This window comes from Corythoichthys intestinalis, unplaced genomic scaffold (assembly GCF_030265065.1).
Source record: "Corythoichthys intestinalis isolate RoL2023-P3 unplaced genomic scaffold, ASM3026506v1 HiC_scaffold_51, whole genome shotgun sequence".
Classification (NCBI taxonomy): domain Eukaryota; kingdom Metazoa; phylum Chordata; class Actinopteri; order Syngnathiformes; family Syngnathidae; genus Corythoichthys; species Corythoichthys intestinalis.
The window spans coordinates 52,744-72,077 of NW_026651620.1; the positions used below are offsets into that span (position 1 = coordinate 52,744).

A 19,334-nucleotide genomic window follows, 5' to 3' on the forward strand; every position below is an offset into this window, starting at 1 on the left:
CATTAAATTTTGTTACATTTGTTAGATGGGGAGGTTCAGAACATCTTCCATGTCAATGTGCGATCTTCAAAATACATTCCATTTCACTGTAAGTCATTTGTATTTTTTGTGACATGATTATTTGACAAAAAATTTTCACAATTGTAATTCTATGTTCTTTCGGAGTTCAATTTTTGCATTTAGACGTGAGGAAATGAGGGAAAATAAAGAGATAGAGGTTGGGAGAGGTTGGGGTTTCTGCTATTTTATTAACTGTTACATTGAAAAATACAATTTTGAATGAAAATCAACTTCTCATGTTTACCTTGTGATAGGATGTGTAATGCAGTAGCCTAATGCATGTGTAATACCGTTTTATTTTTATGTGTGTAAAAAAAAAATTCTGGCTCCGTTCATGTCGGGGAGTTCCAGCAATGAATTCTAGCCACTTTCCCCTCTGGCGGTCACCCTAGTTAAGAGCCGTCATGGCGTCAACATCCTGAGAAGAAGCAGCACCTCCCATTTTACTGCGCTGGCAGCCTCAAATCAGCCTGACGTTGGTGACTGTCACATCATCCTCCACCAACAGCCTGTGGATATCTTGCAGATCATAACCATCATTCTCGTATTCCACCTCAAAGTCGTTGCCGACGGCCAAGCGGAAAATGTCGTCGCCGCACTCGATGGTCATCTGTAAAAGAATGCATGATTAGTCCAGCCGACGTGAGAAGAAGCTCCAACCACCTCAATTTTTTGTAATTTGATGGTGTGCCTAAAATGACATAATGACCTCAAAGTCGCTTCCGGCTGCGAAGGGGAAGGAGTCCTTTTTGACGATCTTGTTGACATACTTTCCATCAACATGACTCCCGATGCGGGTCAATAGCTCAAGGTCCCCATCTTTGAAATCAACTTCGATGCGCATCGGGGTGTCTTCACCGTGGCCCAAAGATAGGTGGACGATAAACCTGCAATACAGACAGGTAGTTCTTGTAACAGCGAACCTAACACAACGTGGGGGAATGGTGACAATTACTTGGTTGGGTTCGGCTTCACTTTTCCTTGGATGACGATGATGCAGCCAGCGTATAGACGCTCTTTGAACAGCACTTCGGAAACTTCCTGCACGCACACATAAAGGCAGCGTGAAATTGATATATCAGTCAAGCGCTAATCGCTATGGGCAACCTCCAGAACATGCCAACTACAACTCATACAATCGTCAACTCACCTGGTACACATCCACTTGGAGGTTGCAAGTGCCTTTAATGCCGTTGTACATAATCTCATCGCTATCTGGTATTGAAACAAACATCAACCAAGGTAGGACACATGAGATTTGACATTAAGATTTTAAGTGTGAGTGAGCACATTGCATATTAGGAAGCCATGAATCTTCCCAGCTAAATAATCAGCACACCATGTGATCCTGTGCTCCATCGGTAGACCACATTCAAGCTGCGTCCGCAACACGGTCACGTTTCACAGATGTATATGAGCGCAGAACACTTGCAGCCTCGGAGTCAGAAGTATGATAGTGCACAATTTGCCAACTAAGCAAATGTATTTGATTGATAGGCAGCTAATAATGATGCCTGAATCTCTCAGAATGGAAAAAGTATTAGTGGTACAAGTAGGCCTCTATTATCAATCGTATGCAAGCTCATTCTTAAAGTAGACGAAAGACTAACTGAACTATATGAGGGGCCGTACAAGACATTTTTCATTCTGGCCCTCACACACACATACATTCTCCATTCACATACATATTCACCCTCACACACATATATTCTCCTCTCACATTCATATATTATTCACTCTCCAAACTACGGCCCGCCTCCACATTCGGTCCGGCCCCCTGAACAATCAATTTCTTTTTTTTCCAATAGTGTTATTTATTTCCTGGCTTTTTTCTGTGAAGAACCCAGAGGGCTATTTGGTTATTATCTATTTAATTAATAGTGATAATATTATATTATGTTGAGGTAATTATCGAGGTTTGATTGATTAAATATTTGCTTGGTTGATTGAATATTTGCTTGTGCTCATACATACCATAAATACATAATGCCATATTTTTCTTACTTATATAACCAGTAAATGATTATTGCTTGCTATACCAGGTTGTAGTATAATGCTTAAGTGTTACAAAGGGTAAAAGGGGGTCGGGATGACAACTATTTTGCTTCATGGCCGCATCATTGCGTAACTAGACCTTCCGAGGCATCTTCAGCACCTGGCGTCTGGACTTCCGTCTAGACCTTCGAGGACAATTTTCCATCCATGGCCGCAGCGTTGCATAACTGAAGTGTCTGGATTACATAAGATCTTGCTTCCACATGTGTATTCACTTAGTTCCACCTACATGCACACACATATCCAATCGAAAACCACATGGGTGTCTCCAGCTTGCTCTCCCCTCCCTTAGGGCGACATCCATCTTTGTTTAGGACAAACCCCTAAATAAAATACCAAGGAGGATATTTTTCCTCGAGATCAATTTTGGTGACTCACGAGTCACATGTTGCTCTCCTTGGCCAAGAAAACTGAGTGTCTTCTCTCCTTATGTCTACCTAAAGATCTATTTTTGAACTTGACATATTATCTTTATTTTATATTATTAATTTTATTTACTTTTGTTCCGTGAAGAATCCAGAAAGGGTTATTTGATTGTGGCTTTCTGAAAAACAATTCATTTTTGCATTTAGGCACTCCTGCAATCGTCACACTTTTTCTGTTACAAACTGACCCGGCCCCTCATCAGAGAAGGGAAAAGTTATGTGGCTCTCACAGGAAAAAGTTTGAGAATCCCCTGCTCTAATCGAAAGCACAGTGTAGTATAGTTGGTGCACACCAACAGAAGGCGCCAACTCACCTTGGCATCGCTTGCAGATGTAACGTCTAAGGGAGGTGCAGGAGAGGTCGTTCAAGCGACCTCGACGTCCCCCCATCTCAACACAGTCTTCATTTTGGAGGTTAGGCTCACCTGCATCCCAGAGCCTGCACAGAAGTACCTTTCATACCGAGATCCTGCTATAAAACAACCTTTCGGCAGCTGCTCTGAAGCTCATCCCTAGTTGAGCATCAGTCGCATTTACAAATCAAGTGCAAAAAAAAAAAACAAAAAACAAAATCAATACATGAAATTATCCTTAAAAATATATAGTTAAAAAATATATATATATGATTTTGCTCAGTAAGAAGATTTTTTTTGTAATGATCACGTGTGTTTCTTAGATGGACTTTTAGATGGAATTTTGTAAACCAGTGAAAAAATAATGGATATATGGGAATCAGTTTCTCATTTATGCCTCGTTTCACTGTAATGCTGTAATGCATGTGTGAAACCTTTCATTCATTCCATTTCTGAGCCGCTTATCCTCAAGAGGGTCACGGCTGGAGCCAATCCCAGATAACTGTGGGCGGTAGACGGGGTACGCGCTGAATCGGTTACCAGCCAATTGCAAGGCATAAGGAGACGAACAACCATTAGGCGGGGTACGCGCTGAATCGGTTACCAGCCAATTGCAGGGCACAAGGAGACGAACAACCATTCGCGCGCACACACTCGTACCTAGGGACAATTTAGTGTGGTCGATTAGCCTACCATGCATGTTTTTGGGATGTGGGGAAACTGGAGTACCCGAAGAAAACCCAAGCAGGCATGGGCAGAACATGCAAACTCCACACAGGAAGGCCAGAGCGTTTTTCAAAAAACCCTTGATCCCAGGACTGTGAGGCCGACGTGCTAACCACTGTGTGTGTGTGAAACCTGTTGTGTTTTATTGTGTGCTCTATTTAAAACTGTGCGAAAAGCACAACCCCCCCCCCCCCCCCCCCCCCAAAAAAAAAGGGCTCCGTGCCTACCCTTATGTCAGGGAGTTCCGGCAAGATATTCTACGCCGTTAACACACACGCGCGTAACGTAAACGTTGAAGGACTGTGATTGGTCCGCTCTTTTTCCGGTTCAGCACAACACCGCCGCCATTTTCAAACATTCGCACACGTCTTCTGTGTTGCCCACGCGTCAACATTTGTTGTTCAGTATTGATTAGCTGCAGCTGCAAATACACTCTTTTCGGTTGCGCAAAATTGTTCAAGCCCACACCTCCTCTAGTGGCATGGTGGTGAGTTACAGAGCAAAGTGTTCCCGTGACGCAGAAGTTCAAGTGCGCAATGACGGCGTAGGGCAGGCTTCACTAAATCCGGACCTCGGTGCCACTTTTCCTGTCGTGTTTTCCATGTCTCCCTCCTCCAACACACCTGAATCAATATAATCAGGATCATTATCAGGCTTCTGGAGAGGTTGCTGATGACATAATCATTTGATTCAGGTGTGTTAGGGGAGAGAGACGTGGAAAACACGACAGGAAAAGTGGCACCGGGGTCCGGTAGTGTTGTATCGGTCGCGAATGATTCGTTCTTTTTGAACGAATTGTTTGGGTGAACGAGACCGAACTAATCACCATCTGCACTGATTCGTTCTATGAAGTTGGTATTTGTTCACTGCGTGGGAGGGCGTTGAGCAAGCGGCAGCGTCTTCTGACATCGCACACGACCAATCAGACGCCAGCCTCATCGCGGGCAGGGGAGGGACCGGAAACAGAATCAGGGCGTATGTCACTCACTTCCACGTGTGGCCAATAAGCAGCCAGCGTGCAGGCAAGGGGGCAAGACTGAGTTTTGTCACTTCCCGTTCAGTGACTCGGTCCTCCGGTTCCTGACCTAGCTTGCTGCTAACGTGACTTTCCAGTAATGACTATGCGGTGAACGAATCAAAAAATGAAAGGAAAGGACTTTGTCACATATTTGTTAACGTGGAGCCTATCAAATGCAGCTCAAAAAGACAAAAACACCACACAAATCTAGCGAGCATGGTTCAGTGTACTACTTTTCTCAACAGACTCGGGACTACCTATTACGACATACTATCAAATTTACAGTAATTTAAAACACGGGTAGCTACGAGGCAAGCAAAAGCTGAGCTGCGGTCGCGTGACGGCAATGAAGGGGGCAAAGAACTGTCACTATATGGAGGCTTCATGGCAGCGATATTTACCTCATATGTGCACAGAAAAAAAGAATAGTATGATCACCATAATACTGATTTGCAATGAAACGGTATACACATGTCCATTTTTTCCAAGTGTTTTATTTTTTTTTTCCCATGTCAGGTGTTGGTTGGTTTGACAAATTATGTCAATCCGTCCATCATGTGCTACTCAAGCGCCCCACAACAACGCACATGGACACGGGAGATGTCGCAATATGTCTACATTTTTCTTAACAGACTAATGAGAGTAGAAAGGCGATATCGTAAAGAGCAAACAATTATTTCTCGTCAGCATTTGACAATCTGAGATGCGGGGACGACAGGGGAGCTGACCGGATTATTTTATTTATTAATACCAGTGCAAAACGTCAATACGATCACCATAATACTGATTTGCAATGAAACTGTATATACATGTCATTTTTTTCCGAGTGTTTTATTTTTTTCCCCCGTGTCAGGTGTTGGTTGGTTTGACAAATTATGTCAATCCGTCCATCATGCACTACTCAAGCGCCCCAAAACAACGCACGCGGACACGGGAGATGTCGCAATATGTCTACATTTTTCTTAACAGACTAATAAGGGTAGAAAGGCGACATCGTAAAGGGCAAACAACCATTTCTCGTCAGCATTTGACGATCTGAGATGCGGGGACGACAGGGGAGCTGACCGGATTATTTTATTTATTAATACCAGTGCAAAAATTCAGTACGATCATCTTAATACTGATTTGCAATTAAACTGTCAAATATCAAAATGCAGTATTGTCTTTATTTCAGAGCAGCACATTCGAAAACTAGCTATTTACACTTATAGTTTTAACAATAGTGACTAAAAATAATAGTGATGAGCATGAAAACAAAAATACAACAGAGTGAGAGGTAAATATGTGTTGGTCGATCCATTTAGAAATTAAACTTTCGATTTATTTTTATTTTCGTGACAGCAAGCATGCTGCGTTGGCTGGTAGCAGGCTAGCAGCAGCATTGTATATGTGATCGAGAACATGCTAAAGAAAGTCCGTGCGCCCCCGACCCCAAACCCCCACTCCTCCCACAAAAGGAAAATGTTTAACCGTGTCCTAAATCGAAATGCAAGCACGAGCCATGATTTTGAGCCCATAGAACTAGGACAGACGACGCGGAAGTTCTCCCTCGCTTTTGCAGCAGCGGGTGGGAGGGAGACGAGGCTGTCTGTGAAAGCAGAATGATATTGCCTGTCACTCATTACTGAAACTACGACGAGTGGTCAATGTGCAAGAGAGGGAGGGACCAAGAATGTCACTTCCCGTTCAGTTATACTGCGAAGCGGTCTTTGGTGATTCGTTCGGCAACGTCACTTCCCGTTCAGTAACCGAACGATTCATTTGGACGGGGAGGGAGATGAGGGGGGCGAACGATTCGTTGAACGATTCGTTTGAACGAATCTTTTTACTGAACGATCCGGAATGGATTCGTTTACTCAAGTGAACGACAGATCCCGTCACTAGGGTCCGGATTTAGTGAACCCTGGCGTAGGGCCTACGGCGTCGCTCCGCTGTCACCGGAACGCAGAAGCATAAATCAGCCTTGACTAGAACCATTCTTCTTAACAAAACGGCCTGTCAAAAAACATTTCAGAAATTCTTTTTAACTAAACGGCCTGTTAAAAAGCAGATACGCTGAGGGATGTTATTTTGATCGATTCTGATTCGGTTGTGCTTTACCAATCATCTTATTGATAATAGCAGTCGCCACATAAGGCTGTTCAGTTCCCTATAAAGCAAAGAAGAAGCACTTTTCCTTGGGTGCAGCTGTCATTTTGGGTGTTATAGTGATGAGTGAGTAGGAAGTACCCAAATTTTACGTGTCTACATTACGCTTTCCTTATACTGCTTACGCTAGTTCTGATTTCAAAGGAGTTCCGTCAATCCACTTCCACGGGTATGGGCTCTTCAGGCCGATCCAGTAGTCAAAGCCATCGAGTTGTTCTTTCAACCAGTCCTGAAACAAATTGCATCAGTACTAAAGGGCACGAGAGACACTTAGTGAAAGGCCGCTCACCCTCTCCGCGCTGCTCCGGATTATCAGCAGGTGCCCCCCATTGGATGAACAGTAGCGTTTGGCATCATCCCAAGATTTAGAGTCATTGGCAAAGCAGTAACTATGTTGGTTGTTGAGCCGCCAGGGTGCCTGACAGCCCTCAGCAGACTTGGGCCGTCGAGTAGGCGATACAACCTTCTTATCAGGGCCCGTAAGAGGAGGGCCCGTAGCACGAGGGCCCGTAGTAGGAGCGACCGTAACAGGAGCTACCGTAACAGGAGGGCCCGTAGGAGGACGGCCCGTAGCAGGAGCGACCGTAGCAGGAGCGACCGTAACAGGAGGGCCCGTAACAGGAACGCCCGTAGCAGGATGGCCCGTAGCAGGAGCGACCGTAAGAGGAGGGCCCGTAGCAGGAGCGACCGTAACAGGAGGGCCCGTAACAGGAGGGCCCGTAGGAGGAGCGACCGTAGCAGGAGCGACCGTAGCAGGAGCGACCGTAACAGGAGGGCCCGTAGCAGGAGCGACCGTAGCAGGAGCGACCGTAGCAGGAGCGACCGTAACAGGAGGGCCCGTAACAGGAACGCCCGTAGCAGGATGGCCCGTAGCAGGAGCGACCGTAAGAGGAGGGCCCGTAGCAGGAGCGACCGTAACAGGAGCGACCGTAACAGGAGGGCCCGTAACAGGAGGGCCCGTAACAGGAGGGCCCGTAGGAGGAGCGACCGTAGCAGGAGCGACCGTAACAGGAGGGCGCGTAACAGGAGGGCGCGTAACAGGAGGGCGCGTAGCAGGAGGGCGCGTAGCAGGAGGGCTCGTAGGCCCGCAGCAGCGTCCTAAGGGCGTCAAGAAAAATATTCAAATAATATTTGATGATAGCAGTATTCAAAAAATTCAAAGAAAAGAAGAGCAAAACCGTTCATAATAAGTCTTTAAATAATAATGAAATCATTTTTCTAGTGGACCCTCTGCCCGTTTCACTTTTTCCTGTGATGTGATAATTTCACCACAGACCCCAGTCTCACCACCCAGCAGACGAGTGAGCTACCTGAAGGTGCTATTTTTAGCCTCCGCAATTGAGCGACGTTACGGTGACGTCAACTTCATGAAAAGACAAAAGCCCTCCGGGTCAGAAGAAAAAGAAAGAAGAGACCATAAACGTGAAGAAAAACAGAGGTTTGTTGTGATGATTTTTTTTCAACAGCATAAGCACGTAGACTTAGCGCAACTGCAAGCTAGCGGTTATTCACATAGAGTTTATATGACTTAGTGCTAAAGAAAGATTATACTGTATCATTAGCCAGGCTGTTGTTTTAGAAATATTTTCAGTATTCAGCCAGCTGTTGATTAGTTTCAGTTAAATTTACTCCCCCTCCAATTTTTGAGAAATTTGGACAAAGTCTATGGGGGACCCAAATTGTCTTGCTTACTTTCATGTGATGTGAACCACTTTTACCTTGTGTGAAATTTTGCCTTTCAAATAAATTTGCCTTGCCTAAAAAAGTGGCAAGGTTAATTATACAAATACACCATAAAATATGCATTAATAATTTCAAAGTTCTGTGGTATGGGGGACTAAAAGTGCCATGGATTTAAATGCAAACATTTGTTTTTAAATGTGTCATTAATTCATTAAAATGGCGATCACGTTCATGTAAAAAAAAAAAAAAAATTCAATAGGTATTTATTTGCTGTCTTATTTTATTTAATTCATTATTATTGAATAGTCCTGTGTAGTTGCAGTGCTTCAAGAATGTATTTTCTTTCAACTACGCCCATCAAAGATAGTGACCGGGTCCAATAGACAGGTACAGTAGGCTGCAAGACTTTAGGCGCTATCATGCTGGTTTGACAATGAGCAGCTATTTGACAAATATAATGTAAGATTCCACTTTCTTCTCTAGATGCTCTTCTGAAATATTTTCCTTCTGCCTCTGTACATTCTGGGCCATCTTTTACAGCGAACTTATCCACATCAGCACCAAGTCCAAGCCCACCAAGTCCAGGAAAGAAGTGCCCTTCCAAAACAACTGTCATATGAAAGTGCAATAGATGCTTTTGCATCAGTGAAGACAAGGTGAGTAAGGTTATAGGTCGAGGTGAAAAAAAGTTGCATTTTAAAGTGTTCGGTTTGTCTTTATATAGGTTTGTGTTGGTGGGGGGTGTTAATCATATTGTAACAACAATTGTAAAAGTCATCAAGATTGTGTTCAACTGCAGGTTTTTTGTTGTTGTTTGTTTTCCCTTCGGTCATTAAAAGTTCAATTATCCCTCCCCTTCCAGCACCTCAACCTATATGTATTCATGATCCAGATCAATTGAGATCACAGACAATGGTTTTGGAGCTAAGTTTCTGTTGTGTTGAAGCACATGTCTTTTGGACATTCTCTTCCTACGTTTGATACATTATGACAAAACACACACACAGGCACCACATACAAAATTATCCATCTCGCAATGTGAAACAAAACACCTGGAATGTGAAAAGTTGCATTGAAAACCTCAGTCCATGTAGAACTGTAACATATATGTATTTATTTTTTATTTTTTAATGTTAATTTTATTTATATATGAAAAAATACAATTATACATTAATACAAATCTATTGGGTTTATTGATAATTTATTGATTAAAAAAATCATTAAGATTATAATGGAATTAAAAAAAAGTAGATATTTATTTATATCATAGGTAAATACTATGACCCTTTAGTATAAAACTAAAACTAACCAAAACTAAACTACAAGAGTATTTAACTGCCATTAGTCAATATTTAGTATTATATATTTAGTGTTATTATATTTAGTAATAATAATACTACTAATAATATAGTATTATATAATACTATAAAATTAAATTAAAAAATAAATTATTATGAATTTATTAAATTTATTATTATTAAGTTATTAAAATTATTATAATAAAATTTAATAGTAATATTTAGTGTTATTTTTTTAATTCATAATAATTTTAATAGTTTTAAAATAGTTATATATATACATTTGTATTAATGTATAATTTTGGTTCGTTTAGCTTACTACTGACAACAACAGAAGTGCGCTTATTCTTAACTGGGAGGACTGGCTATGGATTCTCACGTTTCTGTGCCAATGACGGTGCTAGACGTCCAATCCATTTGCAGCCTTCCAAGGCAAAACGAAGTGAATTTCCAAGGCAAACCGAAGTGAATGTTTCAGGTTTTCAGTCAGTGGCGGTCAGTGAGTTAAATGAGTGGTATATCAATGCTTAAAGTCAGTCGTTAGTTTTAAATAGGCTTTACTACACCCTTTTTTCAAAAGTTCACAGTCGGATCAGAAAGTGTCTCAAAACCGCGGATGTATTATGTATTGTTTCCATTGTTTCAAATGAGACTGACAGTTTGCTTAATATGTCTAGTAATCTGACAAGTATACATTTCCCCGAGGTGGGGCCAATAAAATGCCCTTTTATATTGATCCCCTAATGATCTGAAGAAACAAATCCAGTCCCAACAACGTTTGCAGTGAACCTTGAAGTCAAATAAAAACGTGAACTCACCAAGCGAAGCCCAAATGCCAAGCACGGTCAACGCTTGGAAAAGGAGCGATTGTGCCTTCTTCATCTCTCAGGTCCAGATAGAAGATCAGCCAGATAAACTTCAGAGGAGAATTTAATACGACGCAAGCCTCTTTCGCTCTGTGACAGACACACAAGCTTGACTACGTCACGCACGCACGCACGCACGCACGTCCAACGACACAAAGGCTGGAGGATGACGCTCTAAAGAACTCGTGCATCAAAAGAAAACAAACATACAAACAAAGAAGAATTCGTGCATCAAACACGTCTCAACGTCACGTGGAACATTTGGAAATTAGGGTCGTACTAGTGATGGAGAAACCTTAGCTTTCTGAAGCAGTAAATATATATCAAGCAACGTGTCGAAATGGTTCATTCAGTGTTATGAAGCATTTGCCACGAATCAGTGTGGTGAGTCACGACAGACGACACTGCTTCACCGCTGCTTTCTGTACCGCTGAAGCAAATGTGTTGAGATGGTTCCGTGCTACGAGGCATTTGACACAATTCAGTGTGGTGACATCTTCTGGACAAAAATATATTGAATTTTCATCTAACCAAATGACCAAGTGTCATCTGAACAATGAAACCTGTGGGTGGTATGGTGGTTATATACTATGTCTGATGTGCGAGCAGTAGTGGGTTTGACCACTAGCCTGAAATGTATTCTTTATTCTTCCCCCAGATTAATAAAAAAAAAAAAATAATAATAATAATAATAATGAAAACAAACAAACAAAAAAAAGCTGTTGTGTTACTTTTAAATGAAATACGCAAATGCTTGTGCAATAGGGAACTCTTGATGGTAGGTGTATAGAATGCTAGTGACACTGGGATGGGGATTTGGGTGATTCACACATTTTTATTTAAAAACAGAATCATCTCAGCAGCATTTGGTTTCAGCCGGTTCCTCTTTTTGCTAATGACCTCTCCAGCTTTTGAGAATATTCTCTCACATGGCACGAACAAATATACAAACTGACAGATAGACAAACAAACACAAAAACTGACAAACAGACAGACACAAAAACAAACACAAAAACTAAATTGTGTGTGTGTGTGGGGGGGGATGCGTGGGTGTGTGTGTGCGTGTACTATGGCGAGAGGCTGACGTGACTGACCTGAAAAGAAACTGCTTTTCTGTACTGTTTCTCTTTTTTATTTACCAGCTTTCAATTTAACATGTTTAACAATTGTACATGCAGTCTAAACATTAAGTATATGAAAATGTCTTGTAAACAATAAGAATTCAAGTTTGAACATTTATAACAGCTAGTATGACTTGAACAACATTATACAAATCAATACGACGACTGTGCAAACATGTCATTGTAACACAAATGACATACGACTTGAACAGTACACTTCAAACAGACAACTTATTGTTCATGGCTGATGTGACATTATTACTTTTTGCTTTTTACTTCAATGTTTCTGTGTTTTTTTCTTCTTCTTTTTTTCAGAGCATTTTTTTAAATACATGCACGCACACATGCACCCCCACCACAGAGACACACACGCTAAAGCTATATTGCTCTTATGCCAATGAAGCGTTTAAGATTTTATGATGGCAGTAATGACACAGAATAAAGCAAGCACATACAGAAAAATAGCGGTGGCCATTAAATGGTGATATTATAAGCCCCACTGTTGGATTATAATTTATGGTGAATGCTTTACCATCATAAAAGCTGTCAAAGAAATCACACACACACACACAGATACAAAATAACGCGACATACTAATTGCTAGATGCAGTCGGTGCCCAATCCACTCATTAAGTTCAGCCGTTTTGACAAGGTTAGAGCCGCTATCAGACTCCCATCACGTTCATTTGTAGCGTTAGCCGCTAGCGTCAGCCAGTAGAAAGCAATAGAAGCACTCTCTCATGAAATCGTGAAGAAAGCGGGTGAAAGCCCGCCTGGAGGCCGCCAAGAGTCTACTTAATGTCGGGTGAAAGTTTGGCTAAGCTCCCTTAAGCCCGACTCCATCACGTTTGCTTGTAGCATTAGCCGCTAGCGTTAGTCTACTGGGCTGCTGTTTGCTTGATTTCCTGATAACCACGTGACTTCACATGTAAACACACTGACTGCTTTCTTAAAGGGGAACGAACGTAGCCGAACAACACGGCGTCAAAGCGGGATGAAAAGACTATATTTACTTGTTTTATTAAATGACCAAATTTACCGACATGGTCAAAATTACGTCGGTCATCGTGAAGAATTTTGTTAACGGTCAATTTTTGGTAAACCGCCTGGCTCTGCGGAAAACTCATTTGGGTACAATGCAACAGGTATTTGGATCTGTCAGGACATCTGGTATTGAATGAAAGAGCTACTGTTCGTCTATGTACTGCCCAAAAATTACGTCTTTATGGTACAACAGACGTTATGGCCAACACATATCAAGGGGACGCCGCGTCCCCAATTTTACTACGCAGAGTGTAAAGAGTTCATTCTTGGATAATTGTGAAAAAGTGATCATCCGGGATGGAGGATCGAGCCGCTACTCCTCCGCATTGTGAGGAGCCAGCTGAGGGGGTTCGGCCATCTGGTTTGGATGCGTCCAGGAGGCTTCGCTGAATGTAAGCCAATGTGGAGCTTTGCTCTCATACAAGAAATATATTTAAGGAACTTTTCCAGCGTTATTTCGTTGTGTAAATGCATTTATAATAATCACAAAAATATGTAGACTATTTAAACATTTAGAAAGATGCGGATTTTTTTTTCTGCCAGCTCGAAGAGATTAAAATAAATGTCAAATCCACCGATAGAACAGACACACAAATATAAAAGATATAAATGTTTATTGAATATGCATCTAACGGTATTGTTTAACTGAAAATTCATTGCAAAAGAGAGGCTTTAATTTTTTTTATTATTCATTGTCACAAATGTGATCACACAGAACGCAACCATGCATCTCATCCCCGCATTTCCTTCTTCTCCTGAGTCCTCCCAAATATAACATAAAATTGACGGCGGGGGGGTCAGGCTCTGGGCCTGCAAATCAAGTGAATTGATCAGGCTCGGGCGGGGTTGGGCTGGATTTTTTTAGGCCCAATCTAACCTCTACTCTGACGATGTTCAAAGGACATACATATTCATACAGTCAATGGGACTAAACATATATCACCCTGCTTTATGTGGTAATGCACGATAAATTATTTCTTACACTTAACGTACCAAATCTTATTTTATTGTCCTGACAGCAGACTTTATTTCTTTTCATGTACATAAGTAAACTGGCATATTGACGCATTCACAAATCACACGATCTGTAATTCGCTGCCAACAGACCAGTCGCGCTCTACTCGCTGGAGCGGTGTTGGATTTCGCGGTGAGGGTGGCTTTTAATTCTTCATAACTCCGCATTACTATCGCGCATTCCTCCTCCGTGAAGTAAGGTGCCCGTGCCATCGTCACAAGTAGTTTTTGACTCTGGTCTCCGCCCCCTTTTATGTGAACGCGCAGTAACTCTGATTGGGTTGACATAGGTTCGACTAATCAACCTCATAACTAGCGTCGTAGCACTGATTGACCACAAACTAGATAACCAGGTTTCGTCAACTCCGGTTAGCCGCTGGTAAGCAGGATTACTTCAGTACAGTACAGTACAGTACAGGCCACTGGCATTCACAAAGTCACGATCAAAATCAGTGACGTGCGGTGAGGTTCATGGTTGGTGAGGCACTGACTCCTTTAGTGTCCGATTTCCAAATATATAAACCAAAAACGGTAGCTTATTCAATTGGCTACTGGTTATTTCATATCTCATCAGCATTCTTCACAAAACACGCACACACGGTACATATTATCGATACGTAAAAGTAAGAAAATAGCATGCATTTGCTCTACACCCTCAATGTGTTGGTCGTCGCAATTCTATAATTCATGCAACATAAATGAGAGTAAAGAGTGGTGTACAAAACCACAGAATTCAATTCTGACCTTTAGTGAAATATTCAGTTGTTTTTAAAACTTTTAATTCTGATACTTTAATCAATTTATTACAGATTGCTAAACAAAAAGTGTGAAAAAAAAACAAAGAATATTTTATTTAAGGCCAAAATTTAGTTTTTAAATATTCTATTGTATTTTTCTTGGTCTAAGCTCTTTTTTTTTTTTTTTTTAATTTTTTTTTTTTTTTTATAAGATTGAAATGAAAACTGTTTGTGGTCTTGCGCCTGTCCTTCACCACAAAAACCGGCGTTACTTTGGAAGGGCATAGGTTTGGTCTCAACATTCGTAGGGACGATATAACAGCATAACCTGCATGTAGGTACACTTTTTGCTGGGGACGGGACATTAATTAGACCAAACAGATTGGATGAAGGGGGCAAAGGGCCACATTTCTCATGTATATGAACCTAATTAATTAATAGGCAAAATGATCAATGCAAAATAAATCCTTATCTTCTGATAATAACTTTTACGTGCATTGGTTCAGATGATACACTGTTCGATTCAAAGGTTTAGTTATTGTTGGGTAAAGAGACATACTATACATTATACATTATACATAATGAATCAATATTAAAATCTCCACAGATGAAGAATTTTTTTTTGCTTAATAGTGGAAAACAATTGGCTCATCCATTCAGTGAAGGACTCAATACATGAACCTCGTGATTGATAGATTCAACTGACAATTATATTTTTCTTTTTTTCATTGTAGATCTCTATTGTCAAACATTCCAAGTGTTCTTGACATATCTATTCAATTCAATTTTATTCGTATAGCCCTAAATCACAACAAGGTTGTCTCAAAGGGCTTTGCAGAGGCAATGTGATACACAATCAGAAACAGCAAATGAAGCAATAAAGATGAATACATACATTTCGAATCCTGGGCATCCCCCATCCGTAGACCCTCCATGTCGGCAAGGAAAAACTCCAAAAACTCCAGAGTCTTTGGGGAAAAAATGAGAAACCTTGGGAAGTACCACAGTGAGGAGAGATCCACTCCCAGGACAGATAGGCAGGAAGCACCAGGACTGGAATTAGCAGGCGAAGTTACAGTCCGTAAAGATACATTGGAGTAAAGGAACAAGAAGAGGTCCATCTAGCCAGATGAGACGGGGGTGTGACTTGTCTCTGTGATTTCACCTGTCGTGCCTGCACATAGTGAGTCCTCCTGTATTACCTAGCTGTTCCTCGTTGTCTCGTTACCCCTTGTCTGCATGTGTGTGTGTATAAAAGCACCCAGTTTCTTTTCAGTCCTTGTTGCGTCATTGTCAATGTAAGTGTCTATGTCAACGTCAAAGTCCATGTCAGGTTCTCATCAGCAGTATTCACGCCTATCCAAGCCCTTGTGTTCCAAGTGAGTTTTTGAAAAGCAGTCTTTTGTTAGTGACAGTTTTTGTTTGCCTCAGTGCCTTCTTTGGATTATCACAGCCTTTGTTTGTACTTTGTTTTTCGTTGGCTTTAATTAAATCATTTTTGCACCATTCATCTGCCTCGCCTACATTTCCCTGCATTTGGGTCCACCTTGCCCGCCCGCGCTCCCTGACAACTAGCACCTTAGAGACGGTCATTTGCTTTGCTAAGCCCCCCCCAAAAAACACTTGAGGTCAGAAGAGGCAAGATGGATATACATCATTTTTTCAAACCTAAGCTTTCAAAAGCGACAACAACTACTGAGCGAGAACCAAGAACTGAAGATGTGGACCATGAAACACCGGAGAGCATCGCCAAAATGGTGAGCGGAATTTCAGTTGGCTCCACTTCAGACGTTAACCCCCAAAAATGGAAACAAGGTAAAAAAAAAAAAAGTTCATTTTCAACGTATTATTATAAATTATGTTCCTGGCTGGAAATAGCCAAAACAGATGTGGCGTCTACTTCTCCACGAGGTAAGACAGAAAAACGCACACGCTCACACACGCAGACACACACACAGCTGGGGTGCCTGTATGTACGAGCATGGGCTAAGCTACTATCGGAGCATATATCGTGTAAGTTGATTTTATTGCTGACACTGCGTTTCGGGGTCATCAACATTTTTGGCCCCTCTTGCCAGAAAAGTCAAACTCCACCTTATGGTTTTACCACGCGATACTTTTTACTTTGACTTGAGTAGATTTGTGATGAAACACAACTCTTACGCCACTACTTTGGGCTACACTAGAGTCATTACATTTTTCGTCTTTATTGTACATATTGACTTTATTCTCGCCAGAGGTGCCGACAGTGGCCGTCTCAGTTGTACCAATGAGACGTCGCAACAATAACCACCTGACTCCATTATACGTTATAAGTAGCGGTAACAATGTTTGTTCTCCGCTAGAGGGCACTCATGCTCTGGGTGATGTTTCATCGTGTTGTTCTGGTCTGAATTTGAGGGTTTGTGTGTCATCTTTTTGGCCGGATAGGTTATAGTACAGTAATGTAATGACAGTTCATCTACTAGTAGATGAAGTTGTGCTGAGAAAAAAATATATAACATTATTATTATTATTTTTTTTCATAAGACATTGTAAGCAGTTACTGACAAAGTTACTCCTTACTAGAGTATTCTTTTCAACGAATATTTTTTACTTGTACTTGAGGAATGTTTTGGATAACTACTTTTGCTTTTAACCACCTCAGGTCAGACCTCGAAAAACTCTTGAGTCTGGTCACTCGTACATCGAAGCGCCACTATTTTTGCTATTTGACTATCACTTCACCATTAGCAAATGGACTGGACATTTGTCGCCGTCAATGACACAAAAACACGATCATTCAGAGGCAGCTCTGTGTGTTAATCTTGTCTTAACACAAAATTGGAATTGCCAGTGGGTCCAATGCGTGTCCATTGGCTCTTGATTCAACTCATCGTTGACGATAGCAAATTGAGCCAAGTCTTATCACCAAATTCACAACAACATTAGGAACGTCTTGCAGTCCTCTCCAGCATTTACCACCTACAATATATGCAAGCAGAAAGCTGTTGTGGTGAGAGTTAATACTGGCTCGGAATAAGACTGGTTTGGTTTAACAGAGGTCAGAGGGGGGTTTGAATGACATGAGAAGGTAATCCCATGAAAACGGGAGGTGCGACTACAACAGTTGGCCGATATCCAACCTTATTCTGACCTACTAACGAGCACATGAAATCAACTAATTTTATAGATCAAAAATGTCATTTATTTACACACTGTGGTTATGATCTCCCCCCCCCCCGTGAGTCATCACCTTATCGTGGTGGAGGGGTTTGCGTGTCTCAATGATCCTAGTAGCTATGTTGTCTGGGGCTTTAAGCCCCTGGTTGGGTCACCAATGGCAAACAGGTCCTAGGTGAGAGGCCAGACAAAGTATGGCTCAAAAAGACCCCTTATGATGAGCAACATTAATGAACCCCAGTTTCCCTCGCCCGGACGCGGGTTACCGGGCCCCCCCTCTGGAGCCAGGCCTGGAGGTGGGGCTCGAAGGCAAGCGTCTGGTGGCCGGGGCTGTCCCCATGGGGCCCGGCCGTGCTCAGCCCGAAAAGGCAACGTGGGTTCCCCTTCCCATGGGCTCACCACCTGTGGGAGGGGCCAAAGGGGTCGGGTGCGTAGGGAGTTGGGCGGCAGCCAAAGGCGGGGGCCTTGGCGGTCCGACCCCCAGCTGCTGAAGCTAACTCTTGGGACATGGAATGTCACCTCTCCGACTAGTTCCGACTAGATATAGTCGGACTCTCCTCCACACACAGCTTGGGTTCTGGTACCAATCCTCTCGAGAGGGGTTGGACTCTCTTCCACTCTGGAGTTGCCCATGGTGAGAGGCGCAGGGCAGGTGTGGGCATACTTATTGCCCCCCGGCTTGGCGCCTGTACGTTGGAGTTTACCCCGGTAGACGAGAGGGTAGCCTCCCTCCGCCTTCGTGTGGGGGGACGGGTTCTTACTGTTGTTTGCGCTTATGCACCGAACAGCAGTTCAGAATACCCACCCTTTTTGGAGTCCTTGGAGGGTGTGCTAGAGAGCGCCCCCTCTGGGGACTCCCTCATTCTACTGGGGGACTTCAACGCTCACGTGGGCAATGACAGTGAGACCTGCAGGGGCGTGATTGGGAGGAACGGCCCCCCCGATCAGAACCCAAGTGGTGTTCTGATATTGGACTTCTGTGCTCGTCACGGTTTGTCTATAACGAACACCATGTTCAAACATAGGGGTGTCCATATGTGCACTTGGCACCAGGACACCCTAGGCCGCAGTTCGATGATCGACTTCGTAATCGTGTCATCGGACTTGCGGCCGCATGTTTTGGACACTCGGGTGAAGAGAGGGGCGGAGCTGTCAACTGATCACCACCTGGTGGTGTGTTGGCTCCGATGGCGGGGGAAGATGCTGGCCAGACCTGGCAGGCCCAAACGTATTGTGAGGGTCTGCTGGGAACGTCTGGCAGAATCCCCTGTCAGAAAGAGTTTCAACACCCACCTCCAGCAGAACTTCTCCCTTGTCCCGGGGGAGGTGGGGAACATTGAGTCCGAGTGGGCCATGTTCCGCACCTCCATTGTTGAGGCGGCTGATCAGAGCTGTGGCCGTAAGGTGGTTGGTGCCTGTCGTGGCGGCAATCCCCGAACCCGCTGGTGGACACCAGCGGTAAGGGATGCCGTCAAGCTGAAGAAGGAGGCCTATCGGGCCTTTTTGGCCTGTGGGACTCCGGAGGCAGCTGACAGGTACCGGCTGGCCAAGCGGACTGCGGCTTCGGCGGTCGCCGAGGCAAAAACCCGGACATGGGAGGAGTTCGGCGAGGCCATGGAAAACG

At 43.0% G+C, this 19,334-nt stretch overlaps 1 protein-coding gene across 1 annotated transcript; it reads right to left on the reverse strand.

The window, feature by feature from the left end:
* Positions 1-228: 228 nt before the first annotated feature.
* LOC130911490 (collectin-12-like) lies at positions 229-10,752 on the reverse strand. The gene is made up of 8 exons (XM_057829254.1): positions 10,585-10,752; positions 7,075-7,883; positions 6,911-7,014; positions 2,855-2,979; positions 1,211-1,275; positions 1,016-1,101; positions 770-947; positions 229-670 (listed from the first exon to the last, which is right to left on the reverse strand). Exons 1-8 carry the CDS (start codon positions 10,646-10,648, stop codon positions 521-523), a joined length of 1,581 nt encoding a protein of 526 aa, XP_057685237.1. The 5' UTR covers positions 10,649-10,752; the 3' UTR covers positions 229-520.
* Positions 10,753-19,334: the final 8,582 nt, after the last annotated feature.

Bases quoted from the DNA above. Each gene is read 5' to 3' on its own strand.
- LOC130911490 (XM_057829254.1), bottom strand. From the start codon at position 10,648: ATGAAGAAGGCACAATCGCTCCTTTTCCAAGCGTTGACCGTGCTTGGC. The intron at 7,884-10,584 runs GTGAGTTCACGT...TGACGCCCTTAG, and splicing joins TGGCATTTGGGCTTCGCTTG to GACGCTGCTGCGGGCCTACG. The intron at 671-769 runs GTCATTATGTCA...ATTCTTTTACAG, and splicing joins CAGCCGGAAGCGACTTTGAG to ATGACCATCGAGTGCGGCGA.